This window comes from Eptesicus fuscus, chromosome 7 (assembly GCF_027574615.1).
Source record: "Eptesicus fuscus isolate TK198812 chromosome 7, DD_ASM_mEF_20220401, whole genome shotgun sequence".
Taxonomy (NCBI): Eukaryota; Metazoa; Chordata; class Mammalia; order Chiroptera; family Vespertilionidae; genus Eptesicus; species Eptesicus fuscus.
Genome location: NC_072479.1, coordinates 65,398,883 through 65,426,004, shown reverse-complemented (window position 1 = coordinate 65,426,004; position 27,122 = coordinate 65,398,883). Strand labels below are relative to the sequence as shown.

At 46.3% G+C, this 27,122-nt stretch overlaps 1 protein-coding gene across 2 annotated transcripts in view; it reads right to left on the bottom strand.

The window, feature by feature from the left end:
• Nucleotides 1-2,457: 2,457 nt before the first annotated feature.
• PRICKLE1 (prickle planar cell polarity protein 1) overlaps nucleotides 2,458-27,122 on the bottom strand; it is a 100,872-nt gene continuing 76,207 nt past the window's right edge. Inside the window, exons 1-8 of one of the 2 annotated variants that reach the window (XM_028144197.2) lie at nucleotides 24,767-24,792; nucleotides 14,509-14,692; nucleotides 12,329-12,442; nucleotides 11,583-11,720; nucleotides 10,771-10,974; nucleotides 9,317-9,503; nucleotides 7,411-8,274; nucleotides 2,458-4,829 (exon numbers count right to left, since the gene is read on the bottom strand). In XM_028144197.2, coding sequence (XP_027999998.1) covers nucleotides 3,952-4,829; nucleotides 7,411-8,274; nucleotides 9,317-9,503; nucleotides 10,771-10,974; nucleotides 11,583-11,720; nucleotides 12,329-12,442; nucleotides 14,509-14,640 — 2,517 coding nt within the window. In that variant the 5' untranslated portion in view covers nucleotides 14,641-14,692; nucleotides 24,767-24,792 and the 3' untranslated portion in view covers nucleotides 2,458-3,951. Of the gene's footprint in view, nucleotides 4,830-7,410; nucleotides 8,275-9,316; nucleotides 9,504-10,770; nucleotides 10,975-11,582; nucleotides 11,721-12,328; nucleotides 12,443-14,508; nucleotides 14,693-24,766; nucleotides 24,793-27,122 lie in introns of those variants that run through there. The other variant, XM_028144196.2, reaches the window with a different exon arrangement.

The window sequence follows — 27,122 nt, the reverse complement described above, 5'->3', positions numbered from 1 at the left end:
GGAAAAAAAAAAAAAGCCAAAACAGTACTGCATTTGAACAGCAAGAAGATAAAAAACCATGACTACAGAAGAAATATACAACTTTAACAAAGACAATGAGGACATTGAAATTGTGAAAGATTTTGCTTATCTTGGCCCAGTCATGAATTCCCATGGAGACTGCAACCAAGAGAAGGCAGTGGAAGAATCAGGGGATCACTAGAAACAAGGATGTGCTATTAGAGGCCAAACCTAAGGTCATCCACATCTTCCCAGTCTCAATTACTATGTGCAGATGTGAAAGGTGGACGAAGGAGGCTGGGAAGAAAAAAATGGACTCATGAAATACAGTGTTAAATTTCTACGGACACCCTAAACCGCCAGAAAGACAAGTGGCTCCTACAGCAAATAAAGCGTGAAATGTCACTGGAAGCAAAAATGACAAAACTGAAGCTGTCCTGCTCCGGGCACGTCATGAGAAGGCAGGTTCTTTGGAAAAGACAATAATGCTGAGAAAATAGAAGGCAGCAGGAAAAGGAGATCAAATACCAGATGGATTGACTCCATAAAGGAAGCCACAGGCAGGAGTTACAGAGCTGAGCAGGGCTGCTGAGGACAGGACATTGTGGGCATCACCCACTCATAGGGTCCCCGGGAATCGGACTCATGGGCATGTAGCACACACCACCAGAGTTCCTACTGTCATTGTCATTGTCCCTCCATGGATCATAAGCCAAATGTTCTCCATTCTGGCCTGAAGTGAGGAATATGCAACCATTAAGACTCTGCTTCACCCGTACTGAGATTAGAGGCAGTGTTTTAACATCTGAGATTTATCTTGGGACCAAATTTTAGAGTTTAGTGACTGGCCACACATTTTGCACTCTTGTTAAATCTATGCACACCTTTTAGCAACTATGCTTAATTTTCTTGCCAAGTCTTGATAGAACTGCAAGGCAGTCGCTTTCCTTTCTTCCTTTGCCAATAAGCTTTAAAGATTGCATTATCATTGTAAATATTTCTGCATTTCCTTAAGCCTTTGGCAATCTAACCCTTATAAAAGGAAATGCAAAAATGAAGTCTGAGAAGAAGCAAAAGCAACTAATCTTTTGAGAATGACTTGAAAACCACTGAGGACAGTGACTTCATTTATAACCACATTTTCCCAGGCTAAGCATGACCTGTTTATTATTTGTTATCTATCCTCTATGAGCACCCTATAGCAACAGTCTTTTCTAAAGGATGCCCATTCATATATATATATATATATATGAATGACACCAGCTCCATGCAGGATGCCCATTCTTGGCAGCATTAGGTTCCACAAAGGTTAAAAAAAAAGTGTTTCTATGTTATGTGAGATTGTGATGGAATAAGGATTCTCATACAATGTTAGTGTAAATGTCAATCAGGGTGATTTTACATGCATAGCCTTTGTCCCAGTGAGTGTGCTGCTCAGAATTGCTGTGCACACCTGCCAGTGCAGGATAAGGTGTCGATGAGGAAATTCAGGTCCAGCACCAAGGTTAAGTGAATGGCAGTATATCTAAAAGTGGACTATTAAGCAGTCATTGAAAGCATGAGGTAGGCCTATATGCACCAATTTGAAATGTCCACATGTAAAGTGAAAAAAGCAAGTCTCAGCGTGTATAGTTTGATACTGTTTTTAAAAGAGGTGTTTAGCCCTGGCCGGTTTGGCTCAGTGGATAGAGCGTCAGCCTGCGGACTAAAGGGTCCCAGGTTCGATTCTGGTCAAGGGCATGTACCTTGGTTGCAGGCACATCCCCAGTGGGGGGTGTGCAGGAGGCAGCTGATCGATGTTTCTCTCATCGATGTTTCTAACTCTCCCTCTCCCTTCCTCTCTGTAAAAAATCAATGAAATATATTTTAAAAAAATAGAAGAGGTGTGTTTATGTAACTAGGCTTTACCATCTGAAGGCTCCACTAGGAATGAATAGCAGTGGTTACCTTTGGGGAGGGGGCCTGAGGAACTGGGGGTGAAGAGTAGAAAGGAGACACTCATTCTTGTTTGAATTTTTTCGCCATGTGCATGCATTTCCTTTTCATTGTTGATGTTTTGAAATGAATCAGACCAGGGAACTGATGATAGAGTTACTGAGTAAAGAGCTCTCAGCAGTGGTGTGTTTCTGAAGGGCTCTGTGTAGCCCACATACAAAGGCTTGCTGTGTCCAGGGATGTGTGCAAGGGATGCCGTCGACCACTGGTTACCTACTGGGGTTCGTGTGGCTCCTTCCCAGGGCCCAGCGGCTTTTCTCATTCCGGTAAACATGGACAGCCATGCCTCTGTGCCACAAGCCCTCTTTCCCACCTACTAGGACGTGCAGGCATCAAATGGTGGCCTGTTAACGGCAGAAGAACGGGAAAAGAAGTCATGCCGAAACACAGGAGCAAAGTGGAAGCTGTCTGGGTATGTTTGCAAAAATTTGTGTTCAGAAAAGTAGGTTGTTTATTATTTATTGTTTATTTAATACCTTCCAAAAGGTCCAAAATACCACTGGGACCTTAGCTAGGACTGCAGCGGATGTGCAAGAATGGCACATACCGAAATATCAGCTCATTAGTTCAAGTCTAAGATAATTTTCCCTTGAAATAGAACCTCCTATTAAGTTGAAATAGTCAGTGGTACAGCATCCTCTAATTTAAAGATTTTAAAAGAAAAACATAATCAGAAGGCCCGGTTTTCAAAATTGCTGCTAAAAGCCAACAAATTAGCTGGAAGGGAGGGATGAAAAGGAATAACCTCTCTTCAAATAATAAATCTACAAAGTCCTCTGCCACAAAAAAGCAGATCCTTGTAGTTTTGGTCTCTTCCCATGAGATAATCACCACCTTGCTAAACATGGGACCTCCCTCCCCCCCACATACACCATCCCCAAGAGGGGAAAAAAAAACATCCACCCAAACAGTTTCTACTTGTTTTTACCATATATTCCAGGGGTCTATATGGGGTTTTTGTTTGTTTTTACATTTATACAGTTTACATTGCTTGACCCATAAATAACACTCGGAAGATTAATAGGGCCATAGTTTTAAAGACTATTTACATAGCCCCACCATGCATACAGAGCCTTTTTAATATTGGGAGAGGGGGGGGGGGAATAAAAAAAATTGAACTCTCCATCACTAGGCAATATAAATTTGACCATCTAAACTTATAAACCCTGACTAAAATACAAGCAATCATTTCATCCATAAATGCTGTTTTCTGGTTCCCTAACAAATCTAGCACTGCAGTGTAACAAACATCTTGCAATTCAGGGATATAAAAATATCAGCTTTAAAATCTGAACTGTACATTATGTACATTAATATTTGCACCGTTAAATTAGGAATACACTTTAAGTCTATGAAATACTACATTATAAATAGCAAAGTTTTTTTTTTTGTTTGTCTTGTTTTGTTTTTCAATCTGTAGCTGGAGCTAATACAATAATACAAAGTTTACCTGGCTAAAGAGGGTTGCAAGGGGACGAGGTGGCCTCGTGAGATGGGGCGCACAGTGTTGGCTGGGTCAGTGTGACTGCGTGCGTGCCGCACAGTCAGACCGACCGACCGATCAGGCCCGGGGCCAACCTGGCGTGGACAACTGACACACACTATTGCTTTACAAAGGCGGCCGACGTTCTCCGTCGTCTAAAATCAGTACCCTCCCCCTGTCCAATCACCTTACGGCAGTTTCTAGAAGATTCTCTCGCAGACCGGAGACCGAAGCAGCTATGCAGCAGCACCCTAATGTACCTGACGGGCACCATCCGAGGAGGGTCCATGGGAGCAATCACACCTTCTGAGTGTTAATCTGACGCTGTAAACAGCAGGGGGGGAGGAGGGGGGGCTCATGTACGTGGGCAAAGCACTTTATAAACTATGTTAGCAACTTTCCTACGAAAGAAAAAGGCTAGGAGTCAAGAGGGTTAATGGCTAAGTTGAGACAGGACCGCCACAGCTGCCGGGTTAAGAAATAATACAGTTTTTGCCCTTGTGTCCCCTTTTCTTCTTGGATTTGGTCACGCCCGGAGCAAACTGAGGCGTGGGGAGTGCGGCCGTCGGGCTGGAAAGGTCGTCGGTGTAGTAGGCGTACCTCTGGGGCCGGGGCTGAGGGATGGGCTGTCCAAGGAAATAGCCCTCTTCCTCCGAGTCGGAGGAGGAGGAGGAGGAGGAGCACCACGAGTCGTCGTCCTCCCCGTACAGCCCCAGGAAGCGGGGCACCTGCGGGCTCTGCTGCAGCGCGTAGTCGGACGTGGCGTGGGCGTAGCGCCCGTAGAGCTGGGCGTTCTGGAGGGACGCCTGCATCTCCCGGGCGCTCTTGCTCTGGATGAACTTCTCGTAGTTGTCGGGCGTGTACAGCCGCAGCCGGTCCTTGGGAGGGAGCTTCCTCTCCGCCACGAGGTTCAGGGCGTTGTCGGAGCGCGACTTCCTGCTCCTCCGGCGGCGGTGGTGGTGGTGGTGGTGGTGGTGGGGCCTGGCGCCTCGCTCCTCGAAGTGGTACACCCGCCTCCGCGTCCTCTCGCTCATCGGGGGCTGCCGGATCTCCAGGTTGTCGTAGCTCCCGTTGTCAATGACATCGTCGGAGAACTTGACCTGCTGGGGCCTGGACTGGGACTTGGATCGGCGGAGCACCGGCAGGTGGACCGGTTTCTCCTCGGGCATGATCTTCTCTGGGCACAGCTCTGAACTGAGGCTCTTTAAGGACTCGGCGCTCCGGTGCAGCATGGAGGAGTTCAGGGTCCCCATGTTGCTCATCTTCTCGCAATCTTCGGCCTCTATCTCCTCAAAGTTCTGCAGGGAATATAAGGATGGCCTCGGCTTGCTTTCTCCATCCACCGAAGCCCCTACAAGGAAAGCCAGGACGAGATGTGAGTCTCCGTGACCCTAATCGTCTGACAATGACTGCAAACGAGCTACTGAAAGGAAGCATTTCCAAGAAAATTCTCCTCCATTTCAATATTTGATTTCCACCCACAAAGTAAACACAACATGCATATAAAGAGAGGAGGTATGAGTTTTGTTACTGACCCAAGGGGCACAGCCTTTCTTAGGAGTCCAGTGGTTTTGGAGCCTACAGGACATGGCATGAACAGCAACAATGTAAAAGCTCTTCATAAAAATCTCATCATTAGCCCTAGCGGATTTGGCTCAGTGGACAGAGTGTCAGCCTGCGGAATGAAGGGTCCCAGGTTCGATTCCGGTCAAGGGCACGTGCCAGGGCTGTAGGCTTGGTCCCCAGTGTGGGGCGTGCAGTAGCTGATCAATGATTCTCTCTCATCATTGATGTTTCTCTCTCTCTCTCTCTTGCCCTCTCCCTTCCTCTCGGAAATCAATAAAAATTTATTTTTAAAATACCTCATGATTACTTTATTCACATGACATGGTAGAATTCTGCCTCTCAATCCATTTGAGCCAGATGGCTTCGCCTGAGCATCTCCATCAGTCCCTTCCTTTGCATCCACATGGCCACCGTATCGTCCTCCTCTTACACCTACACTCATTTTCCTCATTGCACACCCAGACTGTGGTCAGCAAGCCACAGCCCAAGGGCCACATCCGGCCCACAGCCTACTTGTGGATGGAGTTTCATTGGGACACAGCCACACCTACTCATTTACGTATTACCTACGGTTGCTTTCCACAGTGGCAGTGCTGAGTATGTGCAACAGAGCCTGTGTGGCCCAGAAGTTCTATCTAGCCCTTCAGAGAAGTCTGCCAGCCCCTAACCTAGACTGCCATCCAGTCTTCTTCCCCTTCAACCCAGGAAATAACATGCCACCTCCAGACTAGTCTTACTTTGAAACTTTTCCCAAAACTGATACTGTTCTCCCTTTTTAAGAGGGCCCAGGCAAGTGAAGGTAAAGGAATAGCCAGCAGACAGAGTGACAAGTAAGGACTGGTGTGGCCTGGTGTCTAGTAGGCACTACATAACTTCCTACTTCCTAAAGGGAGCCTAATTCAGTCTGTATTGTTCAGGAATGTTTGGCCTAACACTCTGTGTACCAAATGATGTCTATTTTTTGATAAATGTTAAAACTCCTAATATAGGAACTAAAACACAGGAGATGCTAGCCCTGGCCAGTGTGGCTCAGTTGATTGGAATGTCGTCTGTGCACCAAAAGGTTGCCGGTTTGATTCCCGGTCAGGGCACATGCCCTGGTTGCAGGTTAGATCCCCGGTAGGGGGCGTGCAGCTGGCAGCCGGTCAGTGTGAGAACATCAGTGTTTTTTTCTCTCTCTCCCTCTCCCTTCCTCTTTCTAAACATTAATTTAAAAATCTTAAAAAAATTTAAAAACAAAACAGGAGGTGCTTCATAGTTTAGTCTCATCCACCGTTGCTCAACTCCCCTTTGACAAGTCCAACAGAAACCCGGGGGGTCGCTGGCTCAGCCCTCCTTGCCGCTGCAGCTCCTGGCACAGGGCTAAAGCCTTTCCTGTCTACATTACGGAAATGTCACCTTTATGAAAGGACTGGATGCCATTTGTTTGACTATAACTAGCCAGGTAACATTTCTGCACCCAAAGACAATTATTGCAAATATGAGATACAGGAGGGAATCTGGGTTCCAGGCTTGATCTTGCCTCGAAAAACCTCTGTGAAGTTAGGCATTTAGCCTCTGGTAATTCAAGTTCTTCATTTTGAAAATGCAATAATATCCACTCTATACAGCTCAAGGTCATTTTCAGTATGGATACAGTATGGATAACTGATATGAATGTGCTTTGAAAACATTAAAGTGAAATTATTTTATATTCTGGGTAAAAAACTATTCAGCTATTTTTGAGCTATCTGTTGCCACAGGGCAATGCAGGGAAATAAAAAAAAAATGTTATGAGCTTATAAAGTGGCAGACTGATTTTAATAACTTGAATTTTATCCAGTACAATCCAAAGAGTACAGTATCTTTCAGACACAAATACAGACTCCATTATTGAAATAAGTCAGTTTCTTCCTCTTTAAAATAAGTGTAATGAGCCTGGCCGGTGTGGGTCAGTGGTTGAGCGTTGACCTATGAACCAGGTCACCATTCAATTCCTGGTCAGAGCACATGCCTGGGTTGTGGGCTCAATCCCTAGTGGGGACGTGCAGTAGGTAGCTGATCAATGATTCTCTCTCATCACTGATGTTTCTATTTCTCTCTCCCTCTCCCAAATCAATAAAATATATATATTAAAGTATATGTATATTAAGAATATATATGAATATATATGTGTGTGTGTGTGTGTGTGTGTGTACATATATGCACACACATTTGCATGTTTGTTTTGCTAGACAGCGTTTGGCATTGGATGAGACTCCTTCCTTCCCTTGGTCTCCCATTTTAATTAAAGTAGCCCCTCCTGGTGCCGAACGGTAAATTTCCAGAACAGACTTTTTAGTGGCTCTTTTTCCAAACACCGCATAATCCCTAGATTACGCACGTACCTGTGATGTTGGACAAAGCCAAAGAATCCATAGAATCCCGAACGCTCTGCTCCGGTTTCAAGTCTGACAAGCACTCCAGGGAATCTTCATACCACTGTGTCTGGTCATGATTGTATCCCGAGGCCCCATGGTCCAGATCCAGCTCCTGGAGCCGTCTGCTGCTCGCCGGGCCCGGGTGGCTGCCGTACGCAGAATCTCCCAGGCCATCTTGTGACTGTGCCCAGTACATATCAGATTGGTATTTTTTACTTGCGAGGCTCTGGTTATTTTGCTTTAACTCGGTCTTATTTTTAACCATGTTATCAGATATCCAGTGCTCACTGGCTCGAATATCTATCTCGTTGGGCTGCTGCTGAAAGAGGCTTTTATCACCAAACTTGAGGAGGAGCTGCGTCATATAATCTTCATGCTCGGCCCATTCTTCGGGGTCTTCTGGGGTTTCGTGCTCGACTCTGCCTTTCCAAAAGTCGTCACTGACAAAACCTGCTCCCTGCCTGGAGAGACTCAGGTCATCCAACTTCCGAGAAAGGGTGTCGTCGGCGTTGCCCGAGAGGCCAGGGAACTTGTAGTTGAGAGCGGGGGACAAGAGGAGAGACTGTCTGCACTGGTCCGCCGACCGGCTGCTTTTGCCCATCCGGACACTTCTTCGGGAGTCCCTCGACCGAGCGGACTGAAACGCAGAGTCGGAGGAATCGGAGGCGTGGATGTCTTCGCCGAGGCTGCACGTTTTTGAGCAATAGATCTGACCTTGCTTGGGGAGGAAGGGACACCCCAGCAGAGAGGCTTTGCACTGGGCACAGGAGAAGCAGGCTTCGGTCGCGTGCCAGTGCTGCCCGTCGTAGGTCATCTGGGCGTGGTCCACACCTGTTGTGAAAAAGGACAGAACAACAGGCTACAGCTCAACCTTGAAACAAAGGGAGCAGGAAGAGACGGGAAGAGGGGTGATGGGAATGTTCTGTTTCTTGATAGGGTTGTGGGTCACACCAAGTCCGTATCTGCGAATCTGCCTACCTGCTAAAATTGGTTTGTAACCCCCAAATCAGTATTTGCAGTTTTCAAGGTCATTTGCGGACATGTGCAGAGGGGTGGAAAATTTGAGTTGACCACCATACATGCTCCCAGGTGAGGTCAAACAAGGTGATCCTCTGCCTTCTGTTTCCGCTCTTGTGCTTTCAGCAAGTGGCATATTCGTGGTCTACTTATACCATGTTTCCTTTAGATTTTTGTACTTTTTTGGTGCTTGTGCTATTTAAATGGCCCTCAAGCATAGTGCTAAGATGCTGTCCAGTGATCCTAAGTACAAGAAGGCTGTGATCTGCCTTACAGAAAAAATACGTGTGTTAGATAAGCTTCATTCAGTCACCTGGTACAGTGCTGCTGGCTGCAACTTCAGTGTTAACGAGCCAGCAATATATGTGACTGGGGGCGGGCAGGAACCTATCCCTGTATTTCCCCTAGGACAGTGGTCGGCAAACTCATTAGTCAACAGAGCCAAGTATCAACAGTACAACAATTGAAATTTCTTTTGAGAGCCGAAAACCGACTTCTGCGCATGGGCCATGAAGTTTCAATCGCACTGTCCGTGCACACCCGCACGTGGTCTTTTGTGGAAGAGCCACACTCAAGGGGCCAAAGAGCCGCATGTGGCTCGCGAGCCGCAGTTTGCCGGCCACTGTCCTAGGAGCAATGCTCGGTATTCCATCAGTCAGGAGACTTTGTAGAATGCAAATCCCTCAAATGAGAATCGATTCTATAGTCATTGGTCAAAACTCATAAAAGTGAAACATTTAAGATCTGTACATTTCCTGTATGTAAATTATACCTCAATTAAAAAAAAAATAGACTGTGGACAATCACAAAGGCTGATGGGAGCGAGGCTGCGCAGACAGGCCGGGCTGTGACTCACCGATGTGCTCGCCGCAGGCCTCACAGTACTCCGCGTACAGAGACTCGAAGCAGCCACAGCAGAAGGGGCGGCCGTCCTTCATGATGTACCTCTGCCCGCCCAGGACCGTCTCACACTCAAGGCAGCAGAAGTGTTTCATGTGCCAGTGGCGACCCTCCGCTTCCGTGCACTCATCAGCAAAAATGATCTTTAAGAGGAACAGGAGAGAGAGGGTGACAGAGAATCAGTGCGAGCTCTTTCCAAGGCCAAGTCGCTGAGATGGCTAACCTTGTTTCTTACAGCCTCAAGCTTGACTCTAACTTGCTTTCGCTATAAAACAAAAGCCGTCATTGAAAATGTGAAAAAAAGAGAAACTAAGTGCTTGTTTAAACTTTATAAATGTCCAACCCCTATGCTGTACACCTGAAACCAATATAATAGTGAATGTCAACCATAATTGAAAAATAAAACAGGTTTCTTCATTGGAGATAATTAATTTGGTCATTATTTTGCTCCCCAATTGCATTTTATTGGCATAATCTGGCAAAGAAGACATTAACATTGAAATAATTCAGTGGTCTGTGTTTTAATAGAAAACTCGTAAAAATGTCTGTGGAGTCAACATGTACAGCAATCCAGACGCTGGGCTGTGTGAGCCACACTTGTATAGCTGCTGCTTCGCCTGTCCTGGTGGCCATCGGCAGACTAAAGACTCCGTTCTTTGCATTTTTGGTTTCAAAAAAATTTTCAAATATCACATTATTAAAAAACACACACAACCCCAAACAAACGTATAAAGAAAAAAACTGAACATTCACTGTCACTGAGCGAAGGAGACTAAAAAATTATATATATATACATAAATATATATATATATATATCATATATATATATATATATATATATATATATATATATAAATAAATGTAATGAGGTACCCTGGATTGGATCTTAGAATAGAAAAGACACATTAAGTAGCAAAACTAGAAATCTCAAGTGTACAGTTTAGTTAATGGTATAACAGCAATATTAACTTCTCAGTTTCAATGCACATAACTCCGGAAGAAACTAACCACAGGGAAAGCTGGGAGAAGGGTGTAAGGACCTCTAACACCTCCCACTCTTCTGTCAATCTAAAGTGACTTTAAAAAGCTTCAGAAAAAAATTCCTTTCACACCACCATCCCGTCCCACGTGCCCACAGGTACCCACTGTCAACGTAGTGCACGTCTTGCCGTACCGTGTCTGGATGTGTACACACCAGTGTCCAGTCTCCGTCTGTCCCCCTTCCCTAACAGGAATAAGGTCACCTGCTCTGCTCTCCTTGCCACTCGCTTTTCTCTCCCATCAAGAGCCTCCCACTGATCGAGGCACCGACGCCTGGGGCCCGCTCTTTGTTTTGCTTAGAGGCGAACAGTGGAATATTGGCTGACCGGGAGCTTATTTTTCCCAGCGTGAAGGGATGAACTCCTTTACCTCGTCACATGCCGAGCACCGGGGTTTGAGCAGTTCAGCGTGGTGCCTGCCACAGTGAATTTTTCCGTCCTGATAAAAATAGATGAGGTCCACCAGCAGCTCGTTACACGTGAAGCAGACGAAACAGGACGGGTGCCAGCACACGCCGGGGCCCGCCCGCGAGGCGAACACGGCAATCTCGCCTCCGTTGATCTTCAACCCGCACTGAAAACAGAAAGAACGACCCTTCTGGGATGACGGGATTCTCAGCCTCTCCACTTGCCACTAAGTCCCAAATCTGTCAGGAAAGCTTTTTATTTTTCTCCCCTCCTGTGAGTGATTAAGTAGCTCCTTAATGCTGGATTAGGTGGGACTCTCAGCTGAAATGAGCAGGCCTCCGACAGACTTCCCCCCGAGACTGTTCCTAAAAAGGATTTCGTCCCACTCACATTAAGGGTGGTTTGCCTGAGCCAGCCTCCTGCTGGATGCGTTTCTGACGCTGAGAATGGCCCGTAAGGATCTGAATGTCTTCATTATGTCTGCCTTTTGTGAACACTAGGTGTACCCTAGCACCGCCCAACCTGCCGGGACCCTAGGGGGAGCAGGAGGTCACCCGATGGTTGCCTACGGGCAGACTGACTCTCCTGGCACACACGGCAGTGCAGCCAGTTATAAACATGAATCCCCATTGGATGAAGAGCTAGGCTGCCTTTCTTTGGCTTAGTTTTTGGAGGCCTTTGGGGCCCACATGTGTGCTGGCCCTGTCACCCTCCCACCCCCAGCCCACTCCATCCACATCACCACCACGGGCCACTCGTTCTGGAAAGGGCTACCTGCTCGCACACGGCGTGCATCACGGCCCTGGACAGAAGTTTGATCGTGCCTCTTCCCAGCGCTTCCTTCTTCCGCTGAGCGCTGAACACCTGCAGTTCTTTCTTCTCCTCTTCGCTCAAGGACTGGCAATACCGCACCTTCGCGGAAGGAACACAGAAGGACCACCCTGGAGCACGTCCCCCTCACCCGTTCTCCATTTCCAGAAACGAAGCGCACACTTAGCTGGCCTGCCCCCCTGCATCTCCAGTTTAGAAATAACACCAGACCTTTCATTGACTCAAAGCCTTACAGCCTCTAGCAAGAGGGAAAAGCAATGTAAAAGAACACTCTTTTCTTAAAATACGAAATGTTTAATTTCAACTCTTGTCAGCAGAGACTCTAAGAAAATGTAACGTATTAACCTTTCTACAAAAGGTTTAGATTTAATTGCCACATTTGCTCTACATTCTGCAGGCACTCAAGTCAACTCCGGGCCTGAACTACCGTGAGGCACTGCGCCTGGATGAGGGGGTGGGGCGGTCTCAGGCACCTGCAGGCCCCTGGTCTCCGGTGGGTGGCTGCAAACACTGTAAAAACCAACTTGTGTTTACTGCACTGACACCCTTTTCTCTCCGAAAGAATGGAAAGCTGTATTCTCCGGCCACATTTTAACTGAAGAAAGGCAAGAGATGGGAGGAGCTGGGGTTTATGAGGGACATCGCAATGCTCGGTGTTTATTTTCTTAGCCTTCTTCCTGTTATTTTACCTCATTGTCATGTGGTGGCAACTGGTACAAAAGCTGTTTAATTCGATGTTTCTCTCCAGGGCTGTTAACATACGGAACCTTTTCCTCTGGTAAGCAAGCAAAATAGAGCTGGATCTGAGGAAGAGAGGGAGAGAGAGACATGGGGAAAGTGAGCGTCTTCGCTCACTCCATCTTAAAAAGTTACTTGTCCCTGCAGGGACAAGGTTTGGCCTCTTGTGCTAATGAGAAGACCAGCTGAGCCAACTCGCAGCCAGCTGCTAACTCCTCTTCAGGAATGTAATTTGCAGTGACAATTAGGGCCGACATAAATTACACGCCATAAAATATGCACCTTTAATGCCGCAATTCCCCAGCCCAGTCTCCCCAGGGTCAGCGAGAGTCCTGGGTGAATGCTACAAATGGCCACACAGGCGGCGCGACACTGTCCCAAACCGCGCCAGCACACGAGCACGCTGAATTTGATCTCTGAATTTTACATGTTACAAAGACAAAAAGCTGTTTTGTTACCCTCTGTAAACTCTCCCTTATCAGGTTCTCTCCAAGCGTCGGCTTTCTTTGCTTCCATGGGTGTTATTTTCTAAATACCGGAGTCAATTTCCCCAAAGACACTGGAGGGGAGCCATGCTGAGCTAGACTTGGTTCATGTGGAAAGGAGAACTCATTTTTTTCCCTGTTATATTTAAAGGAGCATCCCTTCATGAGTACCACAGTGCTGAGAAAGAAGAAAAGGGACTCAAGAAAGAAAGGAGATTGGGGAATTGGGGGCCTGCCTGCTTCAATACCTTAGTATCTCACAAAACCTACCCACCCTAAGCTTCTAAAAGGGGTTCTTTTTAAAAAATATATATATATATTTCTTTATTGATTTCAGAGAGAAGGGAGAGGGAGAGAGAGATAGAAACATCAATGATGAGAGAGAACAGTGGTCGGCAAACTCATTAGTCAACAGAGCCAAGTATTAACAGTACAACGATTGAAATTTCTTTTGAGAGCCCAATTTTTTAAACTTAAACTATATAGGTAGGTACATTGTTATTAACTTCATTAGGGTACTCCTAAGCTGACCTTTGCTAAAAACTCAAGGGTCCAAAGAGCCGCATGTGGCTCGCGAGCCGCAGTTTGCCAACCACTGAGAGAGAATCATTGATCGGCTGCTTCCTGCACATCCCCTATTGGGGATCGAGCCCACAACCCAGACATGTGCTCTTGGCCGGAATCGAACCTGGGACCCTTCAGTCTGCAGGCTGACACTCTATCCACTGAGCCAAATCCGCTAGGGCAGGGGTTCTTTATTAATAAGCAGTTTGTCAAAATATCGCTTTCCTATCTAGTGCACCGGCACTCCACCCTCTCCCCACTGTATCAGCGACAGCAGCGTTTGCAGCTATAAAAACCTGAGTACACCTGTGTGCCAAGTATGATGCTAGGCCCTTGAAGAATGAGAAGCCCCTATTCTCAAGAGAGTTTCCCACCATACAGGAAACAACCATAACTCAAGCAACCGCACACCTTTTATTTCAAACTATGCCTCAGCCCTATGATAACATTTATCACCTGCAATTTTTAACAAGTTCATCATTATAAGGACATTGGGAAAATAAAAATAGGCATCCAGAATGTTCTCATCTTCCTTAAAATAGCAATCCAAACAAAGCCCCAAATTAGCTCTTCAATATTAGTGTTCCATCCCCACTGAGTGGTGACAGATTCTTTTATGTGCAAGGTTATCAAAGGTCAACGCAATGACACTTCAGATGGTTTCTCCCAGCTCTGCATTGCCTCTCTTCCAAAGCAAAAGCTCTGCTGAGAGCTGGCGCAGAAACTTGCCTCTTTTATTACCTTTTTGTTGCTACAGGAGTTTTTCAAAAGGTTAAATTCCTCTCATTCTCTGCAAAGGGACTCATCAGAAACCCACATAACAAATGCATGAGCAGTGCTCTGGATTCCGGTCACCAGAGCATCCTCCTAGGAATCTGGACCCAAGAGCCCAAGAGGAATAGAAAACTTTCATTGAGAAACGAGGTATGACCTTGAAAAGCAAAACTGTAAAACCATCCAAAGGGGAGAGAGGACTGAGGAGGGTAGCGTGTCGGTGTGGCAGTGATGTTCTAGAAATTGTTAAAAATTCTTTAAAAATCTTAACTCATTGAAAAACACAACACGGGAGGACCAGGTCCCACCTGCTCCGGTCGAAGTCCGGGGGGCACCCAGGCATACTCCTCCAGCGCACAGCCAGAGTCATCATCTGACGTGGAACTTCGCTGGCACCCGAAGGCGAGTTTGCTCATTTTGGGCTCCATCTCCAAAGGCATAGCAACGTTCGGAGGCTGGTTTTCTCAGTCACAGGACATCAAACAATGGCTGCTGTGGACAATATAAGAAAAAGCAAATTGAAAACCTGCAGGCATGGCTCTTATTGGATGCCTGTTTACATATAGCTGGGCCCTCAGAAAACACCCAATTTACTAGTTCACCGCCCCCAGCCCCCAGGCCCACTGACACTTAAAACCAGGGCTCCATAATGCAGAAAGAGCCCCCTTTCCAGCTCAGCATTTCGGAAGATGCCACCAACATTAGTTTAGTCCCAGTGGCCCTTCGAAGGGGCTTCTCCACACAATGGTTCATTGGAAAGGTTCAAGAAAATCGCCTTGCCTGACTCATCAGATTACACTTCCCACAAATGAAATCCCTGTGAAGTCCCATGAGTTGAAAAAAGAAGTGTGGGGATTGTACCTCTTCCCACCTTCCCCACTATGTGCCATGAAAAATGGCCCCAGACCCCCACTCCACTCCCCACATGTCCTCATCGATTCTCCCCACCCAGGCATTGCTGCCTGCGGCGTGGGTCCGCTGGGCCAAACTGCTTAGGTTTCAGGTTTCTAATAAAGTTTTGAGAGACACTAAACTTAGTTTACTCATTGGGTAGAAATAGCACAGTTAAATCCTTATATAGCATGTTAAATCTGCAAGCCCTTACTATCTATGGGCTGAAGTTAGCCAGACATTCATTAATGAGTTCCTTCAACAAAAAATAACTGAATCCAAGCGCGAGGTTAAAATAAAACCCAGCGTGCTGACTGTTAGTGTTGAGCTGCGTTGTTAGCAGGCATCCACTGAAACGTTCTGCAGCACCTACTATGTGTGACATGCTATCAGCCTGCTATTGGGCAAAGGAAGTCCCCTCAGATGAAGGGCTATAAAGGTGTCTTGGTAACAGTGGATTCTGCCCTACAACCCAGGGAACTTGATCATCACCAGGAATGTTCCTTATAAGTTTCCTCTGATTTTTAAAAATCATCCCTCAAGGAACTTTGTCATCACCATTTATGTTCCTTGTAAGTTTTTTCTGATTTTTAAAAACCATCCCTCATCCCAAGGCCCCAAGAAGAAACAAAGATACAAGATTTTCAGAATCAGATGAAGCTTTTTATAACTGCCCCTTTCTTTCTACCAAAAAAATTTGTAGATAATTAGCCCAACCCAAGTTTAGAGAAAACAAGGCTCAAGGAAGTTAAGTGACTTGCCCAAGGTCACACAGCTAAAATAAAAGCCAGGAGCCAGACTATGTGCCTGCCACATCAGACTTCTAAAAATTGTTCTGCCTTAAAAAATTCCCTTGTTTGCTTAAACAGGTAGGAAAAACCTCAACACTTCCAGACTGAAACTAAGTCATTTATCAGTGATTATCTCAACGCAACTCTAAATACGTATCCTATTGGAAAAGGTTACTTACTAAAACCTATGATTATGAAAGCATACGGTTTTTCTTCTATATCTCAAAGGACACAAATGGAAGGCCAAACACCCATTGGCTGTGATCTGTCCCAGCAGTAGGAGCAAAGCCACACGGTAGATATTATTCCAACTAATAAATTTAACTTTCCTTCACCCTGAACAAAAAGTGAAGATGACCTCATTTCCTACACCACCACTGGGAGGTTATGACCTCTTAAACAAGCCATCACTTCACACAGGTGCAACTCATTCATGTCTTGACTTAGGAAAGGCTTTCTAACACAGGGCGTTGCACTTACTCCTCAATAAAAAAGAATGTGTTAATGACAGAACATTTCTTGGATTTAGTCTTTTGCTTTCATTTAAACACACACACACACACACACACACACACACACACACACACACACACACAACACTAACAAACAAAAGCTCCCATACGTCCAAAACTAGAAGTTAAGAATTGAATTAGTAACTCAAACACCTCCCCAGGAGAAGGGGTGCTTGCAATGCAATTTCACCTGAATCATGAAATATACCTATTTGCCCCTTGACACATCTGGCCAAGGAGGAAGACACTAAGGTACCTACGCTGCACAAACTTACAAAGAACATAAATATTACATAGAACCTAACAATTAAGTGTCACGATCTTATAAAACAAGAGAAAACACCACAAATGAAGATAAACCATGGGTTTTCTAAGGTAACACAAAGGTGCAGATTGCCGAAGATCTGAGTTCCTTTGAGGACTATATTCCTTGATTAGCCTTTTGTGGAAAAGGTACAGTAAGTGACCATCCTATTCAAGGTAAATCAACTTCGGCACTGACGGCCACATCCCCCACCTCCCGATCATCTGGATGTGCCGCCACATCTCAGGCCTCCAACTCGCACACACCCTCCAGCCTTTCCACAACCCACACTGAGCACTTCACTCCTCGACTGCGCGGAGAGACCAACGGAAGGGTCCTGAGTGACAGTCATTGTATCACGGCTTTTGGTTTCACTTGTTGGCCCTCTGACAGCTAACATAGTTCTCTGGGCCTCGCCTGTTAGTGTTATGGCATTTAATCGCCATATCAAGCAACCCAATCAGGGTGTATCTTGTTAACCGAGGAGGAGACGGCCTCAGAGTGATTTGCCACAGGTCAACCGTCCAAGGTCAGTAAGGGAACTGGCAGCACCCTTAGAACCCGGCCTGTGATCTCAAAGCCCTCAGCCCCTCACTGCCTCCCCAAGGTGGAACTGTTGCCCCAGCTCCCTTTCCTTTGGTGAACCAGCCACGCGACTGCACTGCAGGCACGCAAAGGGACGTAACTGGACGGGAGGCCGTCCACTTGGCCCAGAGAAGGGCTTCGAGGAGAAGACAGTTGAAAGGATCATAAAAATTCAATGGCCTCATGAATTGTTGCTTCAGAGTTGATTCTTTGGAGAAAGCCTCTTTCTTTTTCCTTTGTGTCAGCAGATAATTACACAAAATAACAAGTCATTACATTTATTAGAAAGTTCTCAGAGCTGACCAAAAAATAAACATTAGGAAAATAAGAGGCCCAGCTGGCGTGACTCAGTGGTTGAGCGTCAACCTATGAACCAGGAAGTCGCAGTTCAATTCCCAGTCAGGGCACATGCCCGGGCTGCGAGAGCGTGTAGGAGGCAGCCGATCAATGATTCTCTCTCATCATTGATGTTCTTACCTCTCTCGATCCCTCTCCCTTCCTCTCTGAAATCAACAAAAATATTTTAAAAATAAATAAAAGTTATATAGCATGACCTTCACCTACCAGGTTGTGGTAAGAGATGCTTCTGTTTTTCTTTAATAACAAAGTTGATTTTGGATTCTTACTTTTTTTTTCTTTTTTAAAATGACTTGTACTTGTCAGCAGACCCAGAATATATTCTTAAGCATATCACTGTCTCATCTCATCACATACGACAGCAGTTGACTGCTGAGCATGTTCTTGCCCTTGCAAAAGGTTAAAATAATAAAAGTAATAAAAATATGATCTCACAAATATCCCTTACATAGGCATGTATATCACTATATGGTATTTGCTCTTCCTAATGACACATAAACGTGACTGTTTGATTTGCCAAAATACCTCCTTTTAGGCTAAACATAAAACCGTGGGTGAATTAAATCTGATATAAAAATTTCATTAATTTCATTTCCAGGTGTTGTCTCTTAAGGTTAATCACGTGAAAGAGGGACACAAATCAGGTTTACAAACGGGGTTATGATAGAGGGTGAAATTTTTTTCAAGTTGTTTGGTGTGGGGTTTGCTTTGTTTTGTTTTGATTTTTCAGAACCACTTAGATGTTCCTTTATTTATTTTGTATTTTACTTTTATAAATAATTTTTATTTTGATGTAATTTCAAACTTCAGAAGAGTTGCAAGAAGAGTAGGCAATTCCTTTACAGCATTTGCCCGGACTCATCAACTGCTTACATTTTGCTTCATTTGTTTTATCATCCTCTTCCTGCTCCTCTTTCTCACATACACAACACACCATTTGAAAGTGTGTATTTTTCATATTCTCTTACCAAACCATAGTTCAATTAAACATAGCTGTTTAGAAAATGTTCCTTTAAAAAACAATGTGCAAGGCATGATGTTAGATGCTGGAGATAAATAGAATAAAAAGCCCAAATAGTTCAAACCATCAGTATTCTGTGATTATGGGGAGGCAGGTTTATTATCCTGGTCTTGAAATGCTGTACTAAGCTGAATGAACCCAATCACACATGAATGACAATTATGCAGTAAGCCATTCTGTACTAGGTCTGACCCTGTTAAGGGAATGAATCAATAGGGGCCCCACCGCTCCACCACCTCTTTATAACTCCGGATGTAAATAAGTCTTGTAATGCAGAGAGAAGTAAACGTTTTCAGGGTTGGGTTTGTTCATGTCCCAGAGTCTGACCATTGAGGAAATGTGAGAGGAAGCAACACCTTTAAGAACGAACACCGCCATCAAAGATGGCACTGACGGCAAGCACAAAGAACAGGAAATTGAATTAAATTCGAGCAGGTTATGACAGTTGCAGATTTTATTTTGAAGAGAAGACTAAAAGCCAGCTACAGGAGTCAAGGAGAGAAATGATGACAAACAGAAGAGCAAGACGTGGACACTAGGGTGGGGAGAAAGAAGCCCGAGGTTGGGTAGAGAGAGATGAGATAAGAAAGACAAGGGTTATCGTGGGAGTAACTTCAAGCCAGACAACACAAAATGGAACCATATCCCTCCTTTGTCCTTTTTCTCCCTTCTCCCTTTGGAATCATTCAATAGCTACTTCTTTCCATTTAAAAAGACCCAAAGACGAACAGCTCTCAGATGTATGACTTCTCCGTCATCATAATTGTCAAGAGAACATGTGACCCAAGGGAAGAGCAATCCTTAGGGGAATGGAATCTGGTGCTCTCAGCATTCAGTGGACTCAGCCCTGAAGTCTTCATGCCTTTGACAAGCCACCACATCTTGGGGCCTGGTTCTTAAAAATGGCATCTATTTTCTAAGGATATGAAAGTTTTAAAGAAGAAAAAGTTATATGAATATAAAGAATTAAAGTTACTATTGATGGGCACCAACTGGCATTGTTACTTTCCCTGTGACTACATAGATTTCCTTGAAGCTAACCAGCGACATCTGGAATAAGAACAACATGTTAATAAAATAAAATAAAAAAGGACCGAATGTTGACATGTGAACATGTGAGTTTCATCATTTTTTTTAGTTTGGGAAGGCTCTAGCTTCCTGTGGAGCAAACAATTTTGCCCAACTATTGACCTCCTTTCCCAGCTCCCTTGGACTCAGATCCTAACCCACCCCTACATAAAATTTCTAACAGGATACATGCACGCGTATACATGTGTACACACATGCGTGCGTGTGCACACACACAGCACGTATAATGGTCTACAGAGCATGGCAGGGTCTTTCCAGTGGTGTTAGGGAGAGCAACAATTGTAAGGACCCAGTATATTAGTATGCTTGGCTGTGAGGTAGCGCTTGTTACCCAAATTAGAGTACAGCTTCATTCATCCAACATGGTGATGTAATGAGAGGTTTCTCATGAAATTTACTGCTAGATGCATTCACTCCATTTACTCACTCATCCTTATCTTTAAAGACCGTTATTGAATGGTTCTGGGAAAGATCAGAAAGAAGGCAACTGACATTTATTCCATTAAAAGCCAGCACTGAAAAAAAGTATCCATCGCGCTGAGAATGCTTCCAAATTCCATTATACATTCTCTTGCTTTCTTTAATGATGGTTATATGTGTAATTCTATATGATTTAGTCTTTGGCTGATCATCTTTCCGCTTGGGAGTAAAAAATCAACAGTAGAAAAACACTGGCTTCAGGATTCAAGACACAGGAATTCTAATCCAGCCATCCCAGCGGGGTGTGACCCGAGAACCTGGTTCCTCAACTAGAATACAGGGCCGGTTCGAGGGCTACCTCACATTGTGGAGCTGATGTCCAGGAGTGCACGGCCCCGTGGCTAAGATGGTAGACAAGTTTTTATAAGTATTTGCTCTCCCTGTTCTCATGACGTCTGGGTTCCTGCTACTTGAGTTTCTTCTTAAGTAAGTAACCTTTTCCCATGGCCCACAACCAACAACCTCCAAATCTTTTTAAATGTGTTGCTTTCAATACGCTGTAAATTAGGCAACTATTCCTTTGAAAAAAATTGTCTAAAAGCATATAGAATAATTATGTTGTGGACAAGGGCTTAGGCATTCCTCCCATAAGTGCAGTAATCACTGGTTAAATAAGATAACATACAGTACATGAAGGTGTTATTCGAATTAAAAAGTAGCCTTATTATTTTGCAATGCTATTTTGGTATTTGGAGACCATTTATTTTCTGATGAGCTGTATGCTGCATCCAGAGTAGCTAAGGATTATTATTTTGATTGACCTTGACATATATATTTAAACCTTTATTATTTTTCCCTGAAGCTTAATAAGTCAGCACAGTATATGAAGGTCCAGAGGCAGTAAATAGTTGACAGTTTCACTGGAAGACAGATTCTTCCAAAGAAGCAACAATGGGTGGCAGTGGTAGCACTGAATGAACTTTCAAGTAGTACATGTCAAGCAGAAGACTTTGCACTTAACCCTCTAGGCCAGTGGTCGGCAAACTCATTAGTCAACAGAGCGGCAAACCGCGGCTCGAGAGCGGAGCCGCAGTTTGCCGACCACTGCTCTAGGCAATGGGAGAGGACAAAAAGGTTATGAGTAGGAGGGTGCCACTCCTGGTCTTAAGGAAAATTAATAGGATAGAGATGGTCAGGAAAGAGAAAGGGAACCTGGGAGGGACCTATTAGCCCGTTATCACCAAGAGAGCCCAAACATGTTGGGGTAGTTCGGAAAGAAGGTAAAAGGAAAGAGAGAAACTGGGTCAAAGACATTTTGAATCTTACCCGATTGAAACATCTGTCATGTACCAATATGGAAACTACATAGGCAAGTCAGATGGAGAGTGAGGGTCTGAGGGAGTTGAGGACAATGAATTCAATCAGACCCATATTGAGGTGATAACTGTACATCAGTTCTGGTATGGCTCCTATAACATCATTCATCATTTTCTTGGACCAAGTCATCAAATCAAATCAAAAGCATGTGAACAGAAAACAAAATAATTTTCAGTGGCCGCCAATGTAAATGAAGTCTAAGGTCATACCCCTCATTACAAATACTTTCCCCAATGTAATCCCACTCCAGTTCCCATGTGAAGACTACCCTGGTATGGTAAGGTCTTTATGAATAAGTATTTCTCACGTGAACATGCCCAGGGGAGTTAGAAATCCTTTGATGACCAAAAACCAGAACAGATACTGATTTGTCAAGTCAGTGGGCTAACCTCCCCGAGGTGTCCCCTGCTGCTAAGTGCCACCCAGTGGACCACAAACTACTTAACAACTTCTTTGTTAAACTGCTTGTTAACAAGAAGGTGCAGATCACACATACCCAAATCAAGTTACTCTACTTCTAGGCTAAACATGCAGGTGAGTTAAATTTAACTCCAGGCTAATTTGGTAGCAGTGAAACTTGTAACACTTCCATTCTTCTCAGTTCACAAAATATAACCCTTATGGGTGCACACATCTCCTTGTTTATGATGTCCTTAACTTAAAAAATAAAAATAAAAAAGCCTGAGACCTATAAAAGGCATAGGCTTTTTGCAAAATGACTACAATGATCTCTTTAAAGTTTTCACACACCCAAAGAGCAATGCCTATGGTCTGCTAAAGACCAAAGTCGCTGCTAACAGAGCATAACCCAAATTTACTTACGCCCACGTGAACTGCAAAGATAACTTGAATAAAAAGTAAATATATTTTGTATAAAAAAATTAAAAGCAAAAACATAACGAAGGTATCTGAGCATATCGCGTATGAAACATCCCTTAACTAAAACTACTTTGTACCAGCAGTTAGTGGCACGAGGCCATGTGTCCTTTGGCATTTTCTGTATTTTCCAGGTCAACGTCCATCCAACTTGTACATTTTCCCCCCAACAACGGAGTGGCCTGTCATGCACCATCCAATTGCCAAGAAGCTATCCATTTTTCCAAGAGGAAATGGGGGCCCTGCAGGGTTTCCAAGCATCCTAATTTCATGCACAAATACATTCCACGACAGTAAGACAGATTGCTTAACAAAAGGAGGAAACACGATGACAAAGCGTGGTCCCCTGCCAGAGCGACGCTTCTGGGGTCAGGTTATTTGGCTGCAAACCGGTCTATCAAGACAAAACCCAAAACGCACGCGGTGGTGGGAGGCGCACCGCGCGAGGCACGGTTCCAATGGACTCATTATGTTTTCCGTAACGGGGGGGGGACGCAGGTCTTTTCTTAAAATTGTGTTCCAGTCAGTCTCCTATTGATTTTCTGAATTTCTATTTTCAACCGCGGCCCAAGGAAACGGCAGCCAGACTTGACTCCAATGTACACAGAGACTCGGGTTTCACCCTGTCACCTGTTGGCTTCTGAACAACACTCCTCTTTGTGAAACGTACAGCACTCATTTGAAACAAGTTTCCAGAGAAAACACTTCAAGAAAGTGTTTGAGAAGTCACAAGACTCGAGTTGTAAAAACAAATTCCACACATAGCCTGGTGTACACTGACATAGATGAATGTGGAAACCCGAGCTTTTGAAAAAGGGGGTCAGGACGGGAGCCGGGGGGGGGGGGCGGGGGGGGGAAGGATGCCACCCTTCTTCGGGGAAAATTCAGCGGCGGCTGTCGAGGATCCGCAGAGACACTTCGGAGCAGGCGTCAGCGCCCCCTGCGCCCCGCGATCCCTACCCTCCGTGCGGCGGCGGCGGCTCGAGCCGCCAGGGGGCGCCCCGGGCCGTGGGTCGCATCGATCCCCCGGCTCCCTCTCGGTGTCCGCGGCCTCCCGCACCCGGAGGCCGAGCTCCAGACCCAGCGGAGGGGAGCGAACCCCTCCCTTCCCAGGCGCTGACGCGACGCCCACCCAGAAGAGTGCCCCGGTCTCCGGGGCGAGAGTCGCCTTCGAACCCCCTTACCCGTCTCCGGCAGAAAGCCTCGCGCCGCCTCCCGGCGTAGGTCACCTCCAAGCAAGAGACTCGCCCCGCGGCTGAACGGTGGTACCGAGTGGCCTGGGGCCCCCAACTTCGGAGGAGAAGCCTCCTCCCCGTGGGCGCGCACCGACGCGCGCACCCCTGCAGCCTGCGGCGATCAGTCCACGCCGCCCGAGGCCACCCAGCCCGGGACCCGGCCCGCGGCTCCCACCTGCGGCCGCGGGCAGCGGGGCCACGCGCGGCCTGCAGCCCCTCGGGGCCCCCCGCCCCGGCCCGCGGGTTCCCGAGCCCCTCGGCGAGCACTCGCCGCCCACCCGCCCTGCGACCGGCCGAGGCTGGCGGCCGGCGCGCGGTGCCTCGCGAAGGAGAACAGGGCAGGGTGCCCTCCCGGTCACCCTCGCCCACCCATTTCCGGAGGAGACCCTAGCAGGGAGGGAGCAGCGAGCGCCGGGCCCCCATTAAACCACCGCGGGCCGCGCCCCCCGACAGAGCGCCGCGCTTGGCCCCGCCCGGCGGGCGAGGGGGTCGCCCCCGCCCCCGCCCCGCCGTGACGCACTCTCCCCGGCCTGTCCTCGCCGAGCCCACTTTCGGGGCAACGCGGCGATTCTCACCCCTGCAGTCCCCAACCAACCGTGGGAGGGGTCGGGGTGGGGGGGTCGGCAAAAGGTCCTCCTGCTCCCCGGAGACCCTCTGTCCCCGCCGGCGTCGCTGACTCTGCTGCCCGCGTTAGAGTCGCCTCGTCCAGGCCACCGCATCCCCCAAGTCCCAGCTCTGCGTCTCCCCAGGATCCTCCACCGCGGAGAGAAAAACCCCGACTCGACTCCGCTCCGGGGGCCCGCCTGGGACCGATCTTCAAAAGTAACCAGAGCCCGCATTAAAAAAAAGTAACCATTTCGCTTCCTGCCGGTCCCACCCTCGGCGGAGCGCGGCGGGCCGGCCGCCCCGCTCGCGGTGCCAGGCTGGCTCGGTTCCCCGCTCCGGTCCGCGGGAGGCGCCTGCCCAGCCTGATCTCGCCGCCGCCCTCTTTCCAGGAACTGTCACTGCTGACCGTGCCCCTGGCAGGTCTCCCACGAGGTCCTGCGAGCACGTTATTCCTCGAAAAGCTCCCCACCCACTTGGCCAGCCGCGCGGCTCCGGCACCTACCTCGGTCCGTCCGCTCCATGGCCGCGAGCCTCAGTGAGCGGAGCAGCCGAGAGGCGAGTGCCCCAAGACGCTTATGTAAACTCCCCCCTCCCGCAGGTGCACGCGCGGACCACGGAGCGCCGGGAGAATATGCAAAACCACCTCTTAAAGAAATCATCTCCACTCTGCCCATAACAATGATGTCAGCAAATGGCACGGAGAACGGAGTTCTCCCTGGGAAGGGCTCATTAACATATGAATTCGCCCCGTAGGACTTTTCTCGCATTTCGAAGTGATTCCTACTGCTTAGCGCAGGAGATTTATTTTTATCAGTAAATAACAACAAAAAGAAGGGGAGCCAGGTCACGGGGATGCACTTAATCAAGTACACGACTGAAAGTTTTTTATAAGTAGGTTAAGTGAATATCATTGTTCGAACACAAGAACCTGCCTGCCCCACACTTTAAGGCTAATCTTGTTTCGGAGCTATTTCTAGGTACACCAAGAGAAAGGGAAGCTTGGCATCAGGTGTCCACAGAAAGGGCCAAGAAAAGCAAAAACAGAACCTCCAAGCAAGCCCAGAAAGCAATGATAAATATTTGCAGCAGAGGTCTGCATCTCTTCTCAACAACAGATTTTAATTTCTGCAATCGCCTCCTTATCACATGGTGATAAGAGGAAATGGAGAGAAGGGGAGGCAACATTTAATAGCTTTGCCATTTCATAAAAGGCTAGCAAATAAAAGCAAATTAAAACGGTCAAATTCCTTCGGTATGCTACTTTTTTTATTTTTAACTTTTTTGGTTAGGTAAAAGAAAAGAACCTGGTACCATCAGGATTCCTTGGGAGTCGTTTGCAACATATATGTTTCTACAGTACACAACTGAACAATAGCTCATTGTAACTGTGATTTAAAAATACACAAACAAGTTGCCATAAATAGAGCAGCCAAGTAAATAACTCTGGCCAATTTCTGTTATCTCTGCTGGAGAAGTTGCTTTTTGTTTTGTTACTTTTTTAAAGTGGCAGAGATAAAAAAAGAAAAAAGAAAGAACGTTGTGGCTCTGCTGGTAGGCTAGCTTGGAAACACTGTTTGAGACAACGGGATTTGAAATTCAAATGGACTCTCTGTTGGGCAGTATACATTCTAGTTTTGAAGACAGTTCCCACACAGCTCTAAGATAGGGCTCCTCCGGCCTTCAGATAGTGTGGGGATTTGCGGGAGGGCGGGGAGAGGGCTTCAAAGGTCCTCGGTGGAGCTGTGAAATTAACCATGAATACCTAGGTTAGATCTCCCTTTTCCTGCTTCATTCTGTTTGGGCTTCCTCCCGGAAGTCATCAATTGACAGTATCTATTGGACAAATGTGCAATCAGTTATTGATTTAAAGCAAACTATCACGCCATTATGATAAAGGGAGGATCAGCACGCCAATGCTTTAAGCCAGGTGGATCCTTCTTGAAACAGCTTTTAAAGGAGAGTGACACACAGTAGCCAAGGCTACAGAACCTTCCCAACTACAAACCACAGCAACACTTCTCAGTATTAAATGCCAGCCATTGAAAGTGTGCTTCCTCTTACACAATTACTTATACATACTGTTGCATTTTCAACAGGTACTGTCAGCTTTTTTGCTTTTGTAACTTTTTTGACGATGAAGCAGTTTGGAGACAGTTAAAAGCTTCCAGCTAATGTTCAGTCTGAATACAACAGCCCATGTAGTCTGGTCTGAAAGGCATTGTTTTTGTCAAGGGTGAATTTACAGGATGGAGAGCAAGGACCCCCACCAGCACCTTTTTGTTTCAGCCAGGTGGGAATATTCATTGCTTGCAAATCACACTCGAAGGGAGGCTGGGAAAGGAAGCCCAGAAATTCACAGGACTTGGTTCCCTCACCCCATCCTGGTCTCTACTCTCACCTCCTCAGAGAGGCCTTCTCCAACCCCCTCAGTCCCAAATATCACCCCTCCCTCTTGTTGCTATTTATCTTCATAGAACTTAGCTTTGCTTCAGGTCTATGTGTTCATGTTTGCTGTCTCTCTCCTCTGCTAAAAGGTGGGGATTTTGGAGATTCACTCCTGTATTCTCAGCACCTAAAATCAGGCCAGGCACATAGCAGGACAAGCTCAATTAACAGGCGTTAAGTGAATGAATGATTCTGGACATTCTACTCAGGCCCTCACAGCTAGACCATACCTGTACAGATAACTCCATTTCTAATCTAAACCCAGACTGAACTGCAACATCCTATGGGAGGAGACTGTGAAAGAGAAACAGAGAAATGCCAAGGGCGTTTGTTTGTCAAATGCCAGCCAGCTTTATTGGGTCTGGAAGAAAGAGATAAAGTACGAAATGTAAAGTACAACATATATTGGTGCT